This window comes from Epargyreus clarus, unplaced genomic scaffold (genome assembly GCF_041222505.1).
Source record: "Epargyreus clarus isolate Ecla_fem2 unplaced genomic scaffold, WU_Ecla_fem_2.2 ptg000008l, whole genome shotgun sequence".
NCBI classification, from domain to species: domain Eukaryota; kingdom Metazoa; phylum Arthropoda; class Insecta; order Lepidoptera; family Hesperiidae; genus Epargyreus; species Epargyreus clarus.
Window position 1 is genome coordinate 9,461,350 of NW_027332216.1, and position 19,825 is coordinate 9,481,174.

Below are 19,825 nucleotides of genomic sequence, written 5' to 3' on the forward strand. Positions count from 1 at the left end.
AAATCTGGGAAGTAATGATAAATGACAAACTAAAGGAACAGCCTCAATTTTAAGAAAATACATATTTTTTCATATTAATTTGGCAGTTAAGTTCCCGCCATTCATCAATTTAAACATTACGCATATCAACAATTTTTTTGACTCAATGTTTCAAATCATTCGAAATGGACGTTTTGTTCTTCAAGAATTTATATTTTTATGTCCAACTTAGTTAAGGTTACTTTTAGGACCATTATAATAGATTTAACTTGCTATGGGCAGAGTTTCGTTTAATACAGATGTAAAATTGACAATTTGCGAGAATGTCTTTTTCGAGTCAAATCCGAGTGATAACTAAACAAAGAGATATAGAAATTCATATTTACTGTTGAAACATAGTTATAAACAACAAACAATATCAATTTACTATTTAATCACTTATCTATTTTTATTAAAAATAAATCCTAAAAACGGCGGTAATTTACTTGCCAAACTATTACTTTCTCATACTAAGCCGTATGTCACGGTTATAACATCGAATAATTAGTTGATTAACCAACAAATTCTTCAATGGTATGACTTACGTATGTTTCTAAATAATTATACATAAATCATTTGTTATGTATAATCCTTAAGGATTAGTATGGCAATGTATGGAAAAATATGTATTTTCTTCAAAATTTTCCTTTTCCTTTAATTTGTCACATAACATTACTTCCCAGAACTTGTTCCTTATAAGCGACACTATCAGATGGTGGAATAATATAGAGGGTGTATTTTTTTTCAAAATGAACTCGTTTGATTCCCGGCTAAGGAAAAAGATATTTTAAAAAACTAATGATGCAGTTTTAATTTTTATCAAAATCGGCCTCGTAACTCCTTACAGCATTTTTCGCTAATCCTTATAGTTTCGGATTTGGCCCTGAAGGCCCGTTTTAAAAATTCACCCTGTATACTATTAATGTTTTAACATTATATCTATCTGTAACGTAACTATAGCGTAGTCAAATTTAAACATTTAAAGTAAACCATATACAAAACTACACATATTTAATATGAACAAAAGAAAATAAAGTCCCTCCCTACACAATAACCCGAAATACATAAAGTAAACATATACGAAAATTAAAATGTATTGTACTATCAATATATTAGAACCAAAGTCCATACCTCCCATCGTAGATAGAAGAACGCGTTCCTAAACAAGAAGGCCGAGGGTGCTTTCGAAGGGGGGTTGTAGGCGGCTCTCAACGCTGTCAACAGCGCCGCCAGTGTGCGCTCCCGCCGCGGTAAGACTACTTCATCTACATCTATGACTAGCAACCAGCCCGCGGTCGACATGGATCGGTAGAGGCAGTCGTTGAAAGCCGCAAACTGGCCCTCCGTCCTGGAAAGAGGAGACAAGAATATGAATAGTAAATTAAATATGATGTGCCTAAATAAGAGGATTTACCTTATGTACCATCCTACACAACAGAGTTCGTCTAGAAAACATAAGTACAAACAATAATAACCATTAAAAACTTATATTTTAAACATATACACAGTAAAAAAAATCAAGGGGCTTCTTTATTCATTAAATTTTTACTCTAAAATTAGTATTTTCCTTTAGTGTGTCATTTATCATTACTTCCGCGAAATTCTTCTTATAAGCGACAATTTTTTTTTTTTAAATGAACTCGTTCGATTCCTGGCTAGGTAAAAAGATTTAAAAAAAATAATGATACAGTTTTAATTTTTATCAAAATCGGCCTCGTAACTCCTCTCACCGTTTTCTAATCTATATAAATAGTTTTGGATTTCGCCATTCAGGCCCACTTGAAAAACATACTGTATACTTACCGAATCTCAACCTTGGACACGATGGGTAACTTCCACGGCAGCAGGGTGACCAGACCTTGCTTCTTGTAGTGGTCGAGAAGACAGGCGACGGGTGCGCTCAACGACTCGTTGTACATGTAGAAATGGCTGGCACCCAGCAGACGGTTCAGCTCAAACCACTCCAGGAGCCAGTCCTCCCGAGCGTAGGAGAAGTGGAAGGGCTTCACGCAGACGTGTAATGTCTCCTGTAAATAAATATAGATGAAATATTCAGTGCCATACATTATTGTGTTATCAGTTTAAGTTGAAGAATGTATTAAAAATAAAACTATTTCTTGATCCAATCGACAACTTTTTTATTCCCGCGCAAAATACAACTCTAACGTCAAGGGCGCTTTTTTTCTTTTTTATGCTAACTCATACAATCGTACCTGCCAGTGATTATGTAAATAATAACTTAATATTATATAAATAACACATCATGAAAATAAAACAAAATAACTAATTACAGTAATACGAACGATAATTTTTTTTAAATAAATTTCTAACAGTATGTTCACATTAGAACAGCGTGACCTATGCTCTAGACCTCCGACTCTTTAATATCGATTGCTATAAGACTATAGCAATCGATATTAAAAAACCATAGAAAAGAAAAGAAAAATCGTACTTTTGTCTAAAAGCAGGTTGCTTTGGAAATAAAAGTAATAGCTTTGGAAATAGTAGTAATAAAATGACATGGACTTATATTATTAACCCCGAATATATCAAAACATACAAACTATTCTACACATACAAACTACTTAAGTTATCAAATACTTCAATTTCTCATAGTTTTGTATAAATCCACTAACATCACCAAATAACCATTATCGTTATTTGATTACTGTTCTCATATAAAATCCAAACGTATTTAAATAGACATTTTTCACATATGTGCGCAATCACAATAAACATAACGGTTTTACATCCCGTCAACAATACTCTATTAATGAACACAAAAGGCTAGTTAGCTATTAAATTTATCACTGTAGATACCAGTAATAATAGGATTAACCACTAAGAATTTCCGTTCTTTTATTACTCTGTTTTATTGTTATACATTTACAGTTAATTAAATACACAGTTTATTGTGTACATGATACGCTTTGACAACCATACGGAAAAACCAAAGTATAAAGTGACGTCGATAGAATTTCTTTAAAAACTGTTGCTTTCCAAGTTTCCGCACTCATAACTCCAGACTAGTGAATACTCCTTAACGAAGAGAATCCTTCTTAAAGGGTATAAGAGAAATATACAAAGCCAAGAATAAAAATACTCAGAATTAAGACAAATAAATCATCGTTTACAAGTAAATCTGACCGGAGATCAAACCGAGGATTTTGGGACATCTTTTTCATGATAAGCCCGAATGATAACCGCTGTGCCATGTGTGGTTTATGTTGTGGTATTTAGTAGATTAAAATATTTGGTAACTAATTATATAATGTCAAATAAAGGTAATGCAAAAATGTTGGCGACACAAGAAATAACTTCTGTAGACATAATTGCCTAATCGTAAAGGAAATCTATTGTCGCCGAAGTTGTCACTCTCAGAGCAATAAAAATATTGTATACAGCTGAGCTCACACTTTTTAGATTTAAAACAACTCGTAAAAATTACATCAGCTCTTTCAAAGATCAGCTGAACTCAACTAAACATACCTATATGTATACAGATAAAAACACTATGTAAACAATCGTCACCTTTCTCAGACTACAACCTAACCTAACCTAACCTAAATATCAAATGGTAAAATACAATAAACTAAATAAAGTTATAATATACAATATCCAAAACGTTACTCACACAGATTATTGCAAGTAGTAAAGGAGTAAACGGTAAACTTTTTAGCAGTAGCTACGTAAGTGAGACGCACGAAATAACTGTGCTAATTAAACAAAACAACTTTGCCCTATGTGCGAACTCGTGTAAACTACCTAACTGTATTTAAATTTTAGTGCTATTGTTATTACGTGCCAGTATAATGACTACTAAACGGGAGTTCGCGTATTTACTGATTGTTATGGAAAACTAATTTGCAAAAACTATTATGACTCGCGTGACAGAGTTATCACAGAGGTTCTCGGAGTGGATGGCAGATTCTATACCCGATGAGGATGAAATATTTAAATGATTTTAAACTTTTGTTTTTTTTTATCTTTCTGATTTGTGAAATTTCTATGTCTGTGGTTTCCGGGGGACCACCGCCACCCCTATTTCTGCCTCATGACAGTAGTGTGATCTGGTTTGAAGGGTGTGGTAAGGGAGACATACTTTTCCGAGGCGTTTCAGGTTAGTCCTCAGGGGTAGCGGCGCATCTGTGGACGACCTCAGGTAGGAATATCTCTTATATTATATCTTATCTGGGGTTGATTACAGATGTCCATGGGCGGCAGTAGCCACTTACCATCAGGTGGACTGCACGATCATCTGCTACTCCTATATTTTCTAGAATAAAAAAAAACATTTTTAGTAATATAAATACCTCGATGCCACTCTTCGGTTCCGTGTCCAACACGGTGAGGAGGTTCGTTGGCGGTCGTCCGGGCGCCGTGCTCGCTATAATGGACACCGAAGCCCCGACGGTCTCTTGCGGCTTCACTCCCGAGTCACGCAACAGACACAGCACGTACGTCGCGCTGTACTTGAGATTCCAATTCTCGCGGATCGGCTGCGAATTAAATGAAAGTGTGATTAATGTATAGTAATGCTTATCGTGTCACTGCAGTTAATAGGTCTCTTCAAACAACTGAACAATGATCTGGAACGTACTTCACGACGTTGCTTCAAAGTGGAGAGAGGTACAGTGGCTAACCTTTTAACAACCGCTATCCATTGCTAACAACGAGGATTGCACCGTGACGTATTTTCCTAGGGAAGGATATGCGCAAATATTTCTAGCCACTAGCGGACATCCATCCAAATCTTAACCGCGCCGAAATTTGATTTTTGAAATATAGTTTGGGATATAAACGGAAATTTTATTATTTTGTTCTAGTAGGTACCTAAGCAGTTTGTCCCTGTAGTTCCGGGACTAGAATAGGGCTACGGTATCCCCTGCCTGTCGTAGGAGGCGACTAAAAGGGGGCTTCCGGGGTTGCGGACGGCAAGAGTGGGAGCTTGAACCGTCCAACAAGCGACCCCGGGAAGGACGGCGGTACGGCGGTAGTCGCATACCGTCGTAAACACTACATGGTGTGGGAGGAGCGAAAACTGCTCCCCCAGGGTAGAGCCCGTTGGGCATCGCGCTTGGAGGGCTCCGGTTGTGTTCCGTTGGAGATCCCGGAGTTCTCCAACAAGCGTTGAGGACGGCCACCGGGGGGGTTTAGTGCGGTAAAAATCCCACATAACCCGGCGTCGCTCCCACGTCGTCGGGTACCTTTTGAAGGTTTCCCCCTCGAGAAAAAAAAAAAAGGTACCTAAGCAGTTGATAGATATAAACATTAAGTTCAAGTTATCTTACAATATTACAGTATTTTATAAACTTTTAGAAACTTTTAGAAAAAACTTTTCAGTCTTACAAAAATAATTTCAGATATTTATGTATCTCTCAAACATTCAAAGAGAAACCACATTTCAAAGGACAGCACCTCTATCCCGTATAATGTAGTGAGTATGAATCTGCTAATTAGCGCGCTTTACCAAAGCAATAATGAATGCACGTTAACCTCGTTCAGTAACTAACGGGAGAGCTACATACTTGGCAAATCGGTAATGTGCACTCCTAGTTATCTGTCTCTCTTTCATCTTAAAGAGATAGCGAAAGAGGGATAAGGACAGAAGACTCCGATTCCAGAATAATTAAGCTCTTTAGTTCACTTGCCTGTATGTCAGAAACTGCTATCTTGTATTGATCTGATAGGCTAAAAACCTAATGAATGTTGATGGAGATTTAAAGGATAAATAGAAAAATTACAGGAATTAACATGGACATGTGAAATACAAAGCATTTTAAGATAACAATATGTTTAGAAATATATGACGGCCGAGTTTTGTGGTGAAGACTGTTTAAGTAAATTGCCTTTCACCTTAACCCTTTTATTTCTACCGTCAGCGTGCAATTGTCACGAAGCTTCATACGCTATATGACAGGTGCACATCGTGACTTCCTTGTCGTAACTTTACGCACCATTGACACCACCCATTTCTAAGGCAAACAGCTTTTGCCTTTAAGCAGCTATGCTTTGCGATATAGTAAAATGAGGGTTTTTTACTTGCAATAGGCTTACTTTTGGCTGCAACCTTGCCTGATGTTGAGTAAGATGCAGCCTTGGACAAAACACGCTTGCCTAGAAGTCACCTTTGACTTGAACAATCCCAGATCATATGTATCAGGAAACAACGAAGGCAGGAGTGAGTTCCATTCTTTGGTGGTTCGCAACAGGCACGAGTTTTTACCTTAACCCGTGCTTTGAGCGTCAGCGTTCGATTGTCAGGCAGCCACATGCGGCATATGACGGCGTCAGCGCCTCTCGTCTTCGTCGCAGCGATCACACGCACCGCCGCCACCGTCCGCCGCTCCACGTACGCCGAATACACGTAGAATCTGAACCTGAAAGTCAAACAACTGTAATTAGGGGCTGAACCACGAAGGTGGATCCGACAAAGTTAAAATTACTAATTAAAAGTTACCAAATTAATCTTAAACTGTTTCGCCAAGTCATTGTACGCACGAAAGTTGTTTGACGATTAAACTTACATAATTTATGTACATACATATCCTATGTCCGTTTATTTTGCAATCGATACAATAACTACGAGTAGTTGTACGCAACATTCTATAATTACGTAATTAAGGGCTTTTTTAAACAAATTATGTACATCAAATGGAAATATAAATATCATTCGCTCTTAACAGATGGCGCATGGTCATGTTCAAGGAATAAACATTTTATTTTACGCAAATTAAAACTAAAGATTACAACTAAAATATCCCTATAGACAATTTAGGCATTCTACTGAAAATATCTTAATAACAGTTTAGTGAAATAGTAAACTTTAAAATAAGAAACTCGTACCTATGTAGAAACAACTTGTTACATGCAGATTAATTCAGCGTTAGAAACTTTACACCAAAAACCTACACGTGAAAATGCAGTAAGACCTATTTATACAACAAATTATACACAAGATAAGAAAGTTTAATTTTAAGCTAAAGTAAATCTTTATTTATTAACTAAACACATAATAGCTTCAAATGATCGTGAGCAATATTATCTGTTCTCAAAATGTTATGCAAATATCTAGTAGCGAAATTCTCTAGATGAAATGTTAGAGTAAATCTAATACCGTTCTCACAGCCCGAGGATTGAGGCTGTCTCACTCGGAATGCATAACTCTAATACCCCAATCAAAATCCGTCCGAATAATTCAATTTCAAAGTTTAAATTGAATGAATCTCTATTATTCTATTTACTTGGAATTGTGTCCAACATATTTTAACATTAACATTGCAACGGTTTGATGTTTCGTAGATTCGTAGGAAAGTATTATTTCAAATGTTTAAGTTACAAAGTTAACATTTATAACATGTATGTTATATGTAGTAATAGATGTTACTTCGCAGAAATCCATGTTTTAAAGTTACGTGAAGTCAATGTACAAAATTGTGTTATTATTAAACATTTTAAACTAATAAGCTTTCGACACTCGTACTACCATACTGGAGCTTTATAATTTGTATACTTGTATTCTACACATGTGCCCGTATTTAAACACTTAAACACAACAAAAGTAAATTCGTTAATGTGTGCTTAACTGCGGATCGAATCCGGCACCTTATCCTATCCTATCCTTATCCGGCAGATTATTATCAGACCGGTAGCACACGCATGTGGTTATGCCGTAGGATTTCTTATAATTCATCTCAGTAGTTTCCAGATGTCAACATGAATCATTTATCGCGCACGTAAAGCATTTATAGAGATTCGTAGAAAGTTCTCGTATTATTCGGTTTGTTTCATGTATTACAAGCTTCCTATAAATATACGTATAAGCTATCCTATAATCCCATATACATTTTTTTTATGATATAGGAGTTGCAGACGAGCATGCAGTCCACCTGATGGTAAGTGGCTTCTGCCGCCCATGGACATCTGTAATCAACCCCAGATAGGATTAGATATTCCTACCTTAGGTCGGTCACAGATGCGCCGCTACCCCTGAGGACTAAGCTGGAACGCCTCGAAAAAGTCTGTCTCCCTTACCACACCCTTCAAACCGGAACACAGCAGTGCCTAACACTGCTGTTATTAGGTAGAAATAGGTGTGGCGGTAGTGCTGCTGGAATCGAACCACAATGGGTTGTAAATTGTACAATGTACAACGAAAATCAAAGGAATGGATGGTTTTGGACCCCAAACAAGTTCGTTACACATTACTGGAGCTTTGGGCTTTCCGCATCTTTTTGACCATTTCAAACAAAAGCCACGTCCGTCCACTTATGTATGTATAGTGAAACCCCTTCCACGCCACTAGAACCACAATCCATAATTACATACCTTTACAATACGGTCAAATTATGTAAACAAACCGATAGTGACGGCCTTGTACAAAGTACACACAAACAAATAAGCAATCACCAACATAAAGTAAACAGGGAACATATTGGCCATTGTAGTGGCAGTTTACACAAGTTTATATCGTTTCTAGCGACCACGGTTCCACCTGACCCTTACACATGTAAAGGGGCGAGATTAATGTACAACATTTATCAGAATCCTGCACAGGTGTAACGCAAATACGTAGGACTGTATAGAAATTTTATTTTATAAATCGCTTCCGAATTTATTGGGATTTTGTCGGATGTGTATTTTTAAATTGGTGGTTATTTCGGATATGTATTACATACATTGATCGAATAAAAAGTAGATAAATCGTATTTTCATAAGTTTTGTTTTAATTCATAGCATGTAAGTGCGAACATACGAGTATCAACTTTAGTCTTTAGAGATTGCTACACATGATTATGACTTACCATAGATAGTACTTTAACTCTATCGAGCGTTAACTATATAGGTCCATGAGTGGCAGTATCTTATTAACCTTACCATACCTACAAATTATTATTTAAATTTAACTTAATGGAAATATTAATAAGCTATCAAAATTCAAAATTACGTTATCATAAAATATACTCAAACAATTTTTAAAGTAAGGCATTGAAACAGTTTAAACTTCTCATTCAAAATTTGCACTTTTAAAGCTTAAAACATTGGAAATTCCGGAGAGGAGTTTAATAGTGAAGTAAATTACCGAACTATGCAAATATCCGAGCGGCGGCTGGTGGAGAGAATTGGCATACAAGGGCACCGGCAGACATACTACTTTCAGCATCAACGATCAACAACTTTGCTTCTTTTCGGAAACTAGATATGGTGTACTTCGTCACGTTGCACATTTTAAAAAATATTGCAGCAACTGAACGCAAAAACGCGACGCAGCATTAAGTCGTTAAAACGCGTGTTACCGATAACGCGACCAAACGCAACAAGTCCCCAAAACGTGACAACATCGATGCGATCGCCACAAATGCGAATTTCCGATGCTAAAAGTTGCACGTCTGCTACGACCATAAATGAAATTACAACAGCGTGTTAAATTAAACAAATATATCGCGGATAATTGTATGCAAACTCGAATGTAATATAATAGTAACAGTGATAAACTGACAAATTTGATTAACTTACAATTACGCGCCCCATTAATAATCTTTGAGCAATGTCAACACTCGACGCGTTAATCAATTATGTAGTAGGTATTAATTAGTGGAATTAAACGTGAGCTTTGTTAAACGTTTTCATTTACTGCTCGTACCACATAACATAACAATTCGTTCACTACGAACCTATACCTACAGATACTGTAATTGCTGGAAACATTTAAAAGGTGTTGAGCCAGTTTATGTAATCAAATAAGAAGTAAAACTTCCTTAATACCTATACCTAATTATCTGCTATTAAAATGATATTTATAAAAAAACAATAATAAAATGTTTCATAAAAATATACTTTTTATAAGAGTCAACTTCACCTGTCATTTAAGTGAGAATATCTAACCATCAACATCAACATGGTAGCATTAACCCTTTTTTTTTTTAATACGCATAAGAACATACTTAATACAAAAAAAAACACATATCTTTTATGGATCACATGATTCTTTATTTCAATTGAGAGTCCACGATACACCCAATCTACCCTGTTTCAACTTTGTAATCAAAACTTCTATGATATTCTACGACGCAAGACTTATCCCTATCAATCATAGCGAAACATCCTATGAACACACGGGCTGTATATTTAAGCGAGCACCTGTCATCAATCCTCCCCAGCCGTTTAGATTAGGCAATTTCACGCTTCACTCGCGCAAGAACGGATATGAAAGTGTCAATGTCGATTCGACTCGACTATACAATGTAGGAAATAGAAAAGCACTTACACCACGAGTTAGTGTCGGAAATTGTACACTAAAATTTACTGCTCTATAAAGATACCTCTATATATTCCACTGTTAGAACTATTCTTGTAAATTGGACTTGAACGGTTCTCTCTTGACCTCGTAATAAAGAGAGGAGTAAGGAGAGTAAAGAGAAGCATAATTGTTTATCGATTTCAAAGGAAATTACTAACGGCTTATGGGATTGCCAAACCGTCCGTAGATTCTGATCGACTTTTAAGCCTAATGGAACCTAATAACCAGAATCGATTACTTAACGCGTTCTCCAAGTAACCGAAATCTTCCATCGATGGATAATTTTAGAAAGGTGAAAATAAACTAAACGATTAATTTAAACGGAACAAAGATAATATTACGGCCTAAGGCAAAAATAAAGCATTTTATTTTTGCTTCATCACGCGAATGATCCTATGATACCAGCCCCAAGAACATTCACTATTTGAACTATTTAATATTGTATTTTGGATCAAGCCATTTTACGGTCTACGCACGTTAGAGGTGGGATATGAATGTGTCAGACGGTTAAGCGCTCAGAAATTCGCCGCGGGAATTAGAAAGTACTCGGTACACAAAGCATCAGGGAATTGTTCATTATTTTTATTTAAATGCTTTTACGCATTGATAGATAAACTTAGGACGTTATTCATGTCACGCGTGTTAAGGCTCGCACGCGCGTCACACACACACACATGAACTAATTCGCTGCAGTTTCTTCGTGTCCCATATACTTGTGCGTAAGAAACGATAAGACATAACACATTTGACTACATTTACTAACGAATTAGTGTAATGTTAGTAAATATGATTTAATAAATAAAGAAATAGATAAATAAATAAGATACAAGATATACGCGTGTAGGTATTATACTCGTGCGCGCGTCAACACGCCTGTTAGCCTATTGGCGAGCCAGGCGATTTTATAAACCAATTATTATAGTGACATAAGGAGCATAGCTATAGAGCTAAATATGGATTAAGGTCTTAGTAGTAAGATTTGTTTAATAAAGGAGTTCTATACTGACAGCCTCTGGACAAAAACGTATTTTCATTTACCGAATCTCCCATACTTCTGACACGCGCGACAGGAATGCGTCCTTATAGCGAAACAAAATACGGTGTTCCGCTCCATGAACATTCACTATTTGAACTATTTAATATTGTGTTTTGGATCGGGCCATTTTACGCTCAACGCACATCAGAGGTGGGATATGAATGTGTCAGACGGTTCAGCGCTCGAGAATACGCCGCGGGAAATGGAAAGTACTCCGTACACAAGAGAGCATCAGGAAATTGTTCATTATTGCTGGATATTGCGTACGAGAGGTTCGCTTCGTACGCGAAACTGATTAGAATTCTGTAAATGGCTTTCATCTCACTTCTTTAACGCAACCCCTATCAAATAACATGAACATATTAAACGGGAGAGCATGTTTCTACGTTTCCCAATGAGTAATGAATTTAAGTCGAATGTTAGTATTAATTGAAATATGTACGTAGATAATGTCAGACGTAATCTTTCTATAAGTATGTTTATGATATATGTAAAAATTGTAATGATCCCTCGAGAATTTCGATTGTTAGGAATTTGATAAACTGCGCTAAAAGTTATCATTCTATCCCCCACACATGTCCAAAAAATAAAATTGCGTCCTCTAAAAAATGCAATATTCGGTCCTTAAATTGTAACATTTCAATGGACTACTATACATAATATAGTAATGATTGTGATTATCATCCTCCAAAGTTATTACCAGCTTTGACTCATGGCTCCGACGTAAGCATATACGACCGTACGGGTTTTCAATTTTCATACGTAACACATGGATCCCTATTTTAATAGGATCGAAATAGAGCAATTTTACCAGAAACACATATTAATATTAAAATATTCATTGTAAAAATACAGTGTATTAAATTGTTCATTTTGCATATGGAAGGAGATAAAGAAAGCTGTCCAACTAAATTTAATATTGAAAGTACTTTAATTTCCTTAGACAGTACGATTCTTACAAAAAATGTCTAAAACAGAATACAAAATGGCAATACACGAGGTCCTTTTACTCTTTTCTACTGCAATAGCTTAGAGTCCTTTGTGTTAAGTATCTGAAGACGTGGCGACTCTTAGTACTTACTTTTACTCCGATACGAAGGAAGTCTTGTTCGTTTTATATTTTGTACAATTTTCTTGTGCTCTCTTGGAAATGAAGTGCTTTTCCATTTCCTATAAAATATCGGAGAGTTGGAGCGTAAGTGTGGGGATGTGTATATAACCACAAATAAAAATAAGTGAAGCGTATGTTGAATCTAAGAGAAAAAAGTATAAACTTGTCATTAAACAAACGCCATGTAAAAAGCGTACTATAGGCTGAGTGATTATTTGATCGATAAAACGGTGTAGTCTGAAGCAGCCCCAGCTCCACATGTACCACTAGGTTAAGAGCCATTGTATGAAACATTTATTTAAAAAAAAAAAGATGTGGGTTATGGAGTTACTTTCGCCGCTTCTTCTCCATAACGAAACACCTTGTGAAGTGGTGGTAGTTGTATTGACTTTCAAAAAGTGCTCTGTAAAGAACCTATTTTGCATTAAAAAAAATTGATTTGATTTGATTTGTAATTTCAAAATATGTAACTTATTAAGACTTTAAGTAATTAAATTAACTCATATCCATATCATAGACAGGACTTTATACGTACAAAGAATCTTTGAAAATACTGAAACATAATTAAAGCTACTTTTCCCGAAAACATTTCTATTTTTGCATAACCAACACAAACTTCACGCAATACCACCACGATATTCCGATACGATATAACCTATCCAAACAGAATAGATAATATTTTATTTCCCAAAACACAGTAACGTTAAATCCAAGCCGTTAACTTTAACTAGCGTGTATCTATTCCCTGATATTGACTATTGGCCGAATGACTACGCGCCATTTGTATGATACTGACATATTATGCAACAAGCATATTAAAGCTTAAAATATTACTTACAACATAAAGAAATAGTGATTACATCTACATGATTGTAAAGTGTCTCAATTAATTATTAAACATTAGTGTATTAAAAATATACTATGATTTAAGTTATTTTCATATCCTGTCTATTTATGTATGTATGCATTACTGTCCTAAAGCTTAATTCAAACTTGAGAATACATTAAATTAGCAAAGATTAAATTAAATTAAATTAAATTTACCTCATTAAATTTCGACGCTTATTAATTATATAATGTAATCCATAATAGCTTTGCTTCATTGATACTAATCTTTGCATAATAACGTGATAGTTATAAGGTGATAACGAATTAAAATACGCTAAAAATAAGACAATTCATATTAAATTGATAATTTCAATAAGATTCTCAATAACACAAAACACTTCAAACACAAATTCATAAAAATAAGGTTTCTAACAAATATATAGGCATTTTGGTATTTGCTTTTTAAGGATTGAACCTAGAACGCTCTATTTTGATGACTGGAGGCACTAAAGCGCACGGGTCATCAATATTGCAAATAGTTGGAAAACGCTGTATAAGCTCGTATTATGCATCTATGGCGATCGATGGCGGTCATAAATATTGAAGCTGTATCGAGCGTTATAACAAGAATACAGTGTGACACAAAATCCGAACCAATTTGGCGCTTCTCCAATCGCATATGATTTTCAAAATATTTTGATCGCGTCGATCAAGCAGATTAAAGATAGATAGAAGTTTGAAGGTAGAACCCTCTTCGGTTTGACTCCAGCGGCACTTTCGCCACATATTTTCTGCCTAACAACAGCAGTATTGAACTCTGCTGTATTCTGCTGTATACTTATTAGAGGCATTCCAGCGTAATCCTCAGGAGTAGTGGTGCAGGTTCCTACCCGACCCCATATAAGATAAGATTCCTATCTAATTTTAACTGGGGTTGATAAGAGATGTCCAGGGGCGGCAGTAGTCATCAGGTGGACTGCATGCTCGTTTGTTACTCTTATCTAATATTTAAAATTCTCGTGTCACAATGTTAGTTATCGTACTCCTCCGAAACGGCTTTACCGATTTTCACCAAATTTTATATGCATATTCAGTAGGTCTGAGAATCGGCTACTATCTATTTTTTATACCCCTAAGTGATAAGGGTTGTTCACCCTTAACATTTTTTATTTATATGGCAACACAACGTTTGCTGGGTCAGCTAGTATTATATAAAATAATGTTTATTTGTACGTACATAATGCCATTTATGCCAGGTACCTTAGTTATCAGTATTTTAGTTAATGATTGGGCAACATAAACTTTGTCAGTAAACTCTATAAAAAGCTAACAAAAGATGATTAATTTCCCAGGCTATTGTTCAAAGCTACATTATAACAATGTCAGTCTATTGTAATTGTAATCTAGGATTGACAAATTATGTTACCTTGCCAAAAATATAGAAATATAAGTAACATCATAAAATTAAGTTTGCTTCTAAGAGTTAAAATAAACTGGACAAAAAATATATCATCAGTATACCTGAAATATAAGATTAACTTACATAACCTGGAGATATTGAGAAGATTTTCACTAATGCAACGACTTTGAGCAACAAGTCCAGAAATGGCGTCACAAGTGTTCTAAATCACGCTATCGAACTTTTCTAAACATTTTAGACTAAAATTATCACGGAATTGAGACATTTTATTATGTAATGGGTACTCACGATATGCGTTTTTAAATTTATTTATTGCCGATTATTCGACCCAGTTGCATGGATCGTGGTCACGGTGGTTTTCTAAACATCTTCTATATATACAAGCTTCGAGGTAAGACAGCCTTTTTCTAGGCATGATTACTTAGCATGGAAAATCTACTTTGCTAATCTATCTTTACTTTAAACATTTATACGTCTTCCTCTTAGTAGACTTCTTCGAAAAAAAAATCGAATCATAAAGTCTAATACCATATATATGAAAAAACTGCAATCAACGAAACTTAATCATCAATACAATCTGCATTATATCTATACTAGCTTTTACCCTCGCTTCGCTCGTGGTTTTTATCTGAACCTCTGACAACCCGTGAAAATGTAGAAAACAAATAAACCTACATTCGCATTTATAATATTAAGTTAGGTTTATGACATTCAATCAGATATAGGTACCTACAATTTGCACTATACCCATGTAAGAGTATCAGACAACATACAGAAGCAATATAATCGATACGAGTTGCCCCTTGAGTGCACACGACAGGATATTCGAACAGCGCTACGACTTGGGGCAGCTCGTCAACAAACACGAGCCGAACGTTTGTACGTCCGTGTGTACATACTATTCCTACCTTATATTGTAGCAGTAGTGCCTATTTACACTGCTGTGTTCACATAGACGTTCTGGCTTATTCAGGGTTGGAGACATATTTGTAATCGGGTTTAGGTAGTTATCGAGTCTCATATAGAGTGTCATATAGAGCACGGATGGATGCGACATACTTGTGGTACTTTGTGGTTTGATTGCCTTCATGAAATTAAACAATGATTTACCTAATGATAAGTGATCACTGCCGACCGCAGATAGTACATAATTAAGCCTAAGAATCCTACTTTGAAGTAGGCAACAATTATATAGTTAAGGTATAAAATACATATATTATCAAGCGTTCGCCAAGAGTTCTAAACAAAAGGTCTGAATTTAAAACGCCAATACAGTTTAATATAGAGAAGGTGTGCTTATGACGAGGGCATTGTCTGCCAATTTTAGGATTCTAAACAAAGATTAACTACTTTCATAACAATTTTATCTTGCGAATGATCTGTTTGTTTGTATAAAGTTTCATATATTATACTACATACGCCACCAACGGTTATTCAGTTAGAAATATAGCAACGTTTAATCAGTAACTCCACTGAAATACGTACCGGGAAATTAGACGAAAGCGATTGCAAGTGACGGCAGTAAACATGCCCCGCAGTACGCAGTAATACTGAACACGCGAACAAGCGTGCCTCATTATCTCTACATACATAATTATATGTTTCCCACGTATAAGGAGGTATAAAGGATTAGACCAACATGGGTTTCAATGTAAAAACTAGTAAAAACAGTCAACTATGAGTATCAGTTTTTCGGGAAAATGAAAACAATATCTACATGCATAAATACTATTATACTTACCAAGGATAATTAAACATTAAACAAAAAAATATTTATAATTGTTACAATTATAAATAGATCGGTCTGAACGTTAAATACGCTCTCCTGAAAACCTCCGTCTTTGACATGTCGCTTTATACGTAGGGACCGTCAATGATACGACTGATTTATTTATTTGGATATAGTTATTATATAGCAAATTCCACGAAGACTTATTCAGTTAGAAATACGCCAGCGTTTAATCAGTAACTCCCCTGAAATACGTACCGGGAAATTAGACGACAGCGATTGCAAGTGACGGCAGTAAACAAGCCCCGCAGTACGCAGTAATACTGAACACGCGAACAAGCGTGCCTCATTATCTCTCCATACATAATTTATATCAGATTGCCCCACTGCTAGGTCTGTCTGGGCTATATTTAGTTTGGGCTGCCAAGGAAATAGTATTTACTTAAGAATTTGCGAACATTTAGTCATTAAACATGTTTACGGGCTTCGTAAATTAGTCTTAATGTATGCAAATGTGGACAGTTAGCTTGCCCCGTCGTATACGATAATATTGAATGAACTATATCTCTACATGATATACGAATGAACTTACCTTTATAGCAAGTTATAGTATTTATCACACAAATATTAGTAGCTTTATCTATTACCAATTAATTAGTAAGGCTACTGAAACTGATGGGAATTTGCAAATGACAGAATGACAGTAACAAGCCGCAGAAAATGCAGTACCTAATTATGAACACGTAACATCTGCACATTTATTTCTCGGTACATTATGAATATTATCTATTTTACGAGTATGTCAGCACTAAATAAAATTTCTGACTGACACTGACAGCAATTTCTAAATAATGGAAACGACGGCAGTAAAGAAGCCCCACAGAACGGAGTAATATTGAACATGCAAACTGTTACTCTTCATTATCTGCACTCAATATACGCTATAAGAATTGAACGAGCAAATATTCAGTAACTACACTGCAGAGTCTGTAAATTAAGCGACAGCTATTTGCGAGTACCGGGAGTGTAAAATATAAGCCCAAGATACGCAGTAATGCTGAACACGCGAGCAGCGCGCCTCATTATCTTTGCGTTATACATAATTTACATCAAATTGACGTGGGAAATTAAAAATTATGCAAGCATTTTCTGGATCACCACAGACTTTATTGATTAGATGTAACAGGCAGTAGACATAAACGCAAGTCACGCAGTAATGTTGTAAACACGAACAGCTGTTCCTCATTATACATACTCATATGACTACAGTTTATTTCAGATTGGCTTTCATCTGTACTTTATTTGAAATACCAAACATAGACCTCCTCAAAAATAGAGAATCGCCAAGCTGTACTATTTTGCGACCATCGCAGAATAAGATTTTAAGACAGGATTCGCTCCCAATTTATTCATTTATTTAGAAGCTTAGTCACCTTCTTTTTTTTTTTGTTCACGTGGGGGAAACCTTCAAAAGGTACCCGGCGCCGTGGGAGCGACGCAGGGTTATGTGGGATTTTTACCGCACTAAAACCCCCCCGGTGGCCGTCCTGCGTCCAGCGCTGCGTAGAGGGTTCCGGGATCTCCAAAGGAACGCAACCGGAGTCCTCTTAGCGCGTTGCCCCGTCGGGCTCTGCCCAGGTGAGCTTCACCTTCTACAACTTGAATAAGAAGAAAAAGTGTAGTACCTACTATATCAAATGAGCCGATTCTACTTACTGGAATGCCTGTAAATTAAACGGCAGCGTTTTGCAAGTGACGGCAGCAAGCAAGCTCCACGCGCAATAATGCTGAATGCGCGAAGCCGCGCCTCATTATCTCCACACGTATAATTCTTGACAGATTGCCCTATTCTCACAATTCTTGCGACATCAGTACCCTTACCATGACTTTTTACGTTTTGACAAATATGACTGTTTTGGTATTTGTTTTGCATTTTCCCCATACAATTTCCAATCAGCGCCCCTAGCAGATTATATCAGAACTTGGAAATTGTATGGGCCAATACGTAAACAAATACCAAAACAGTCATATTTGTCAAAGCGTAAAAACTCCTGGTAAGGGTACTGCCCGCTTGTTTGTAACGCGCGCTTTTTCATATTCTGTTTGTATCGCTTTGTCCCTTGATTCTTCTTCTAAGTGTTTCTCTTGATATGTAACTATTTACCATTATTTAAACCTTTGCAAAGTGATGTTTATCTCTCCCCATGCTAATAAATACACTTAAAAATATGCTGTGAATGTCTGTGTTTGAATACACACGCGCCATTTAAAAATAATCTTAATATATATCCTCCTTTCTTATTATAATGTTTAGTATTCATTTTTACACCATATAGGAAAATGCTAACATTTAAATATATGAAAATGCCTGGATTAGGAATCTTAGTCATCTTTTACGACAATTATGAAAAGAAAGAGTGTACTAGACCGATTCTACTTAATACTATAATACGTTTAATTTACAGGCTCCGCAGCCTGTAAATTAAACGGCAGCGTTTTGCAAGTGACGGCAGCAAGCAAGCTCCACGCGCAATAATGCTGAACGCGCGAAGCCGCGCCTCATTATCTCCACACGTATAATTCATGACTATCATGACAGATTGCCCTATTCTCACAATTCTTGCGACATCAGCACACTTGTTTGTAACGCGCGACAGTTTTAAGTGTGTTTCTTGATATGCATCTGTTCAAACCTATGCAAAGTGATTGTTATCTGTCTCCCGTACTTACTGTTAACTTCAAACAGATCATGTCTGTCTTTGTATACACATGCGTCATTTGAAAGGACTCTTACGGTGTTCCTTTATTCTATGTAAGACCTCATAGCAAAATTGTGACTTTTAAATATATTTAAAATCCCGTCGAGAGTACTTCTTCGTTTATAATCATCCAGCAACACAAATGCGAAGGAGTCATACTAAAGTGCACTGAAATACAATGAAAAACAAAAACAACCGTTGACGAGACAAAGCACGGCATCATAATCGCAAAGTGCGACACAAAAGCATTCAAATCTTCTCCCGAGAGACCTACAGTGCTATTTGACGCTATTGAAACAGTACTGAGGGTCCCTCTATGAAAACCATCCAGCCAAAGCCTATAAACATTATTACAATTTAAGATACGCGAACATTTTTGTGCCGGCCTTAATATAAGGACGTGTAAGTACGTTCATATTTGCATATTTTCAAACTCCTCATTGAACAACTGAATACTTTTTGACCCAATATGGTGTATGGATCTGTTGCCCACATATATTTTTGTGATAGGATAATATCTACCCTGGTCTATTTGTATAGTAATAAATCTAGCAATACAATTAAATGTAAATATTACCAATCCTTACACGATTAGCAAAATAACCTGTCTTAAAATGTACATAA

At 36.0% G+C, this 19,825-nt stretch overlaps 1 protein-coding gene across 1 annotated transcript in view; it reads right to left on the bottom strand.

Moving 5' to 3' along the window:
- The window catches only part of LOC140744384 (uncharacterized), a 75,060-nt gene that overhangs the window by 3,595 nt on the left and 51,640 nt on the right, over positions 1-19,825 (bottom strand). Inside the window, exons 3-6 of the mRNA XM_073075953.1 lie at positions 6,245-6,398; positions 4,332-4,517; positions 1,822-2,045; positions 1,150-1,366 (exon numbers count right to left, since the gene is read on the bottom strand). Coding sequence (XP_072932054.1) covers positions 1,150-1,366; positions 1,822-2,045; positions 4,332-4,517; positions 6,245-6,398 — 781 coding nt within the window. The remainder of the gene's footprint in view (positions 1-1,149; positions 1,367-1,821; positions 2,046-4,331; positions 4,518-6,244; positions 6,399-19,825) is intronic.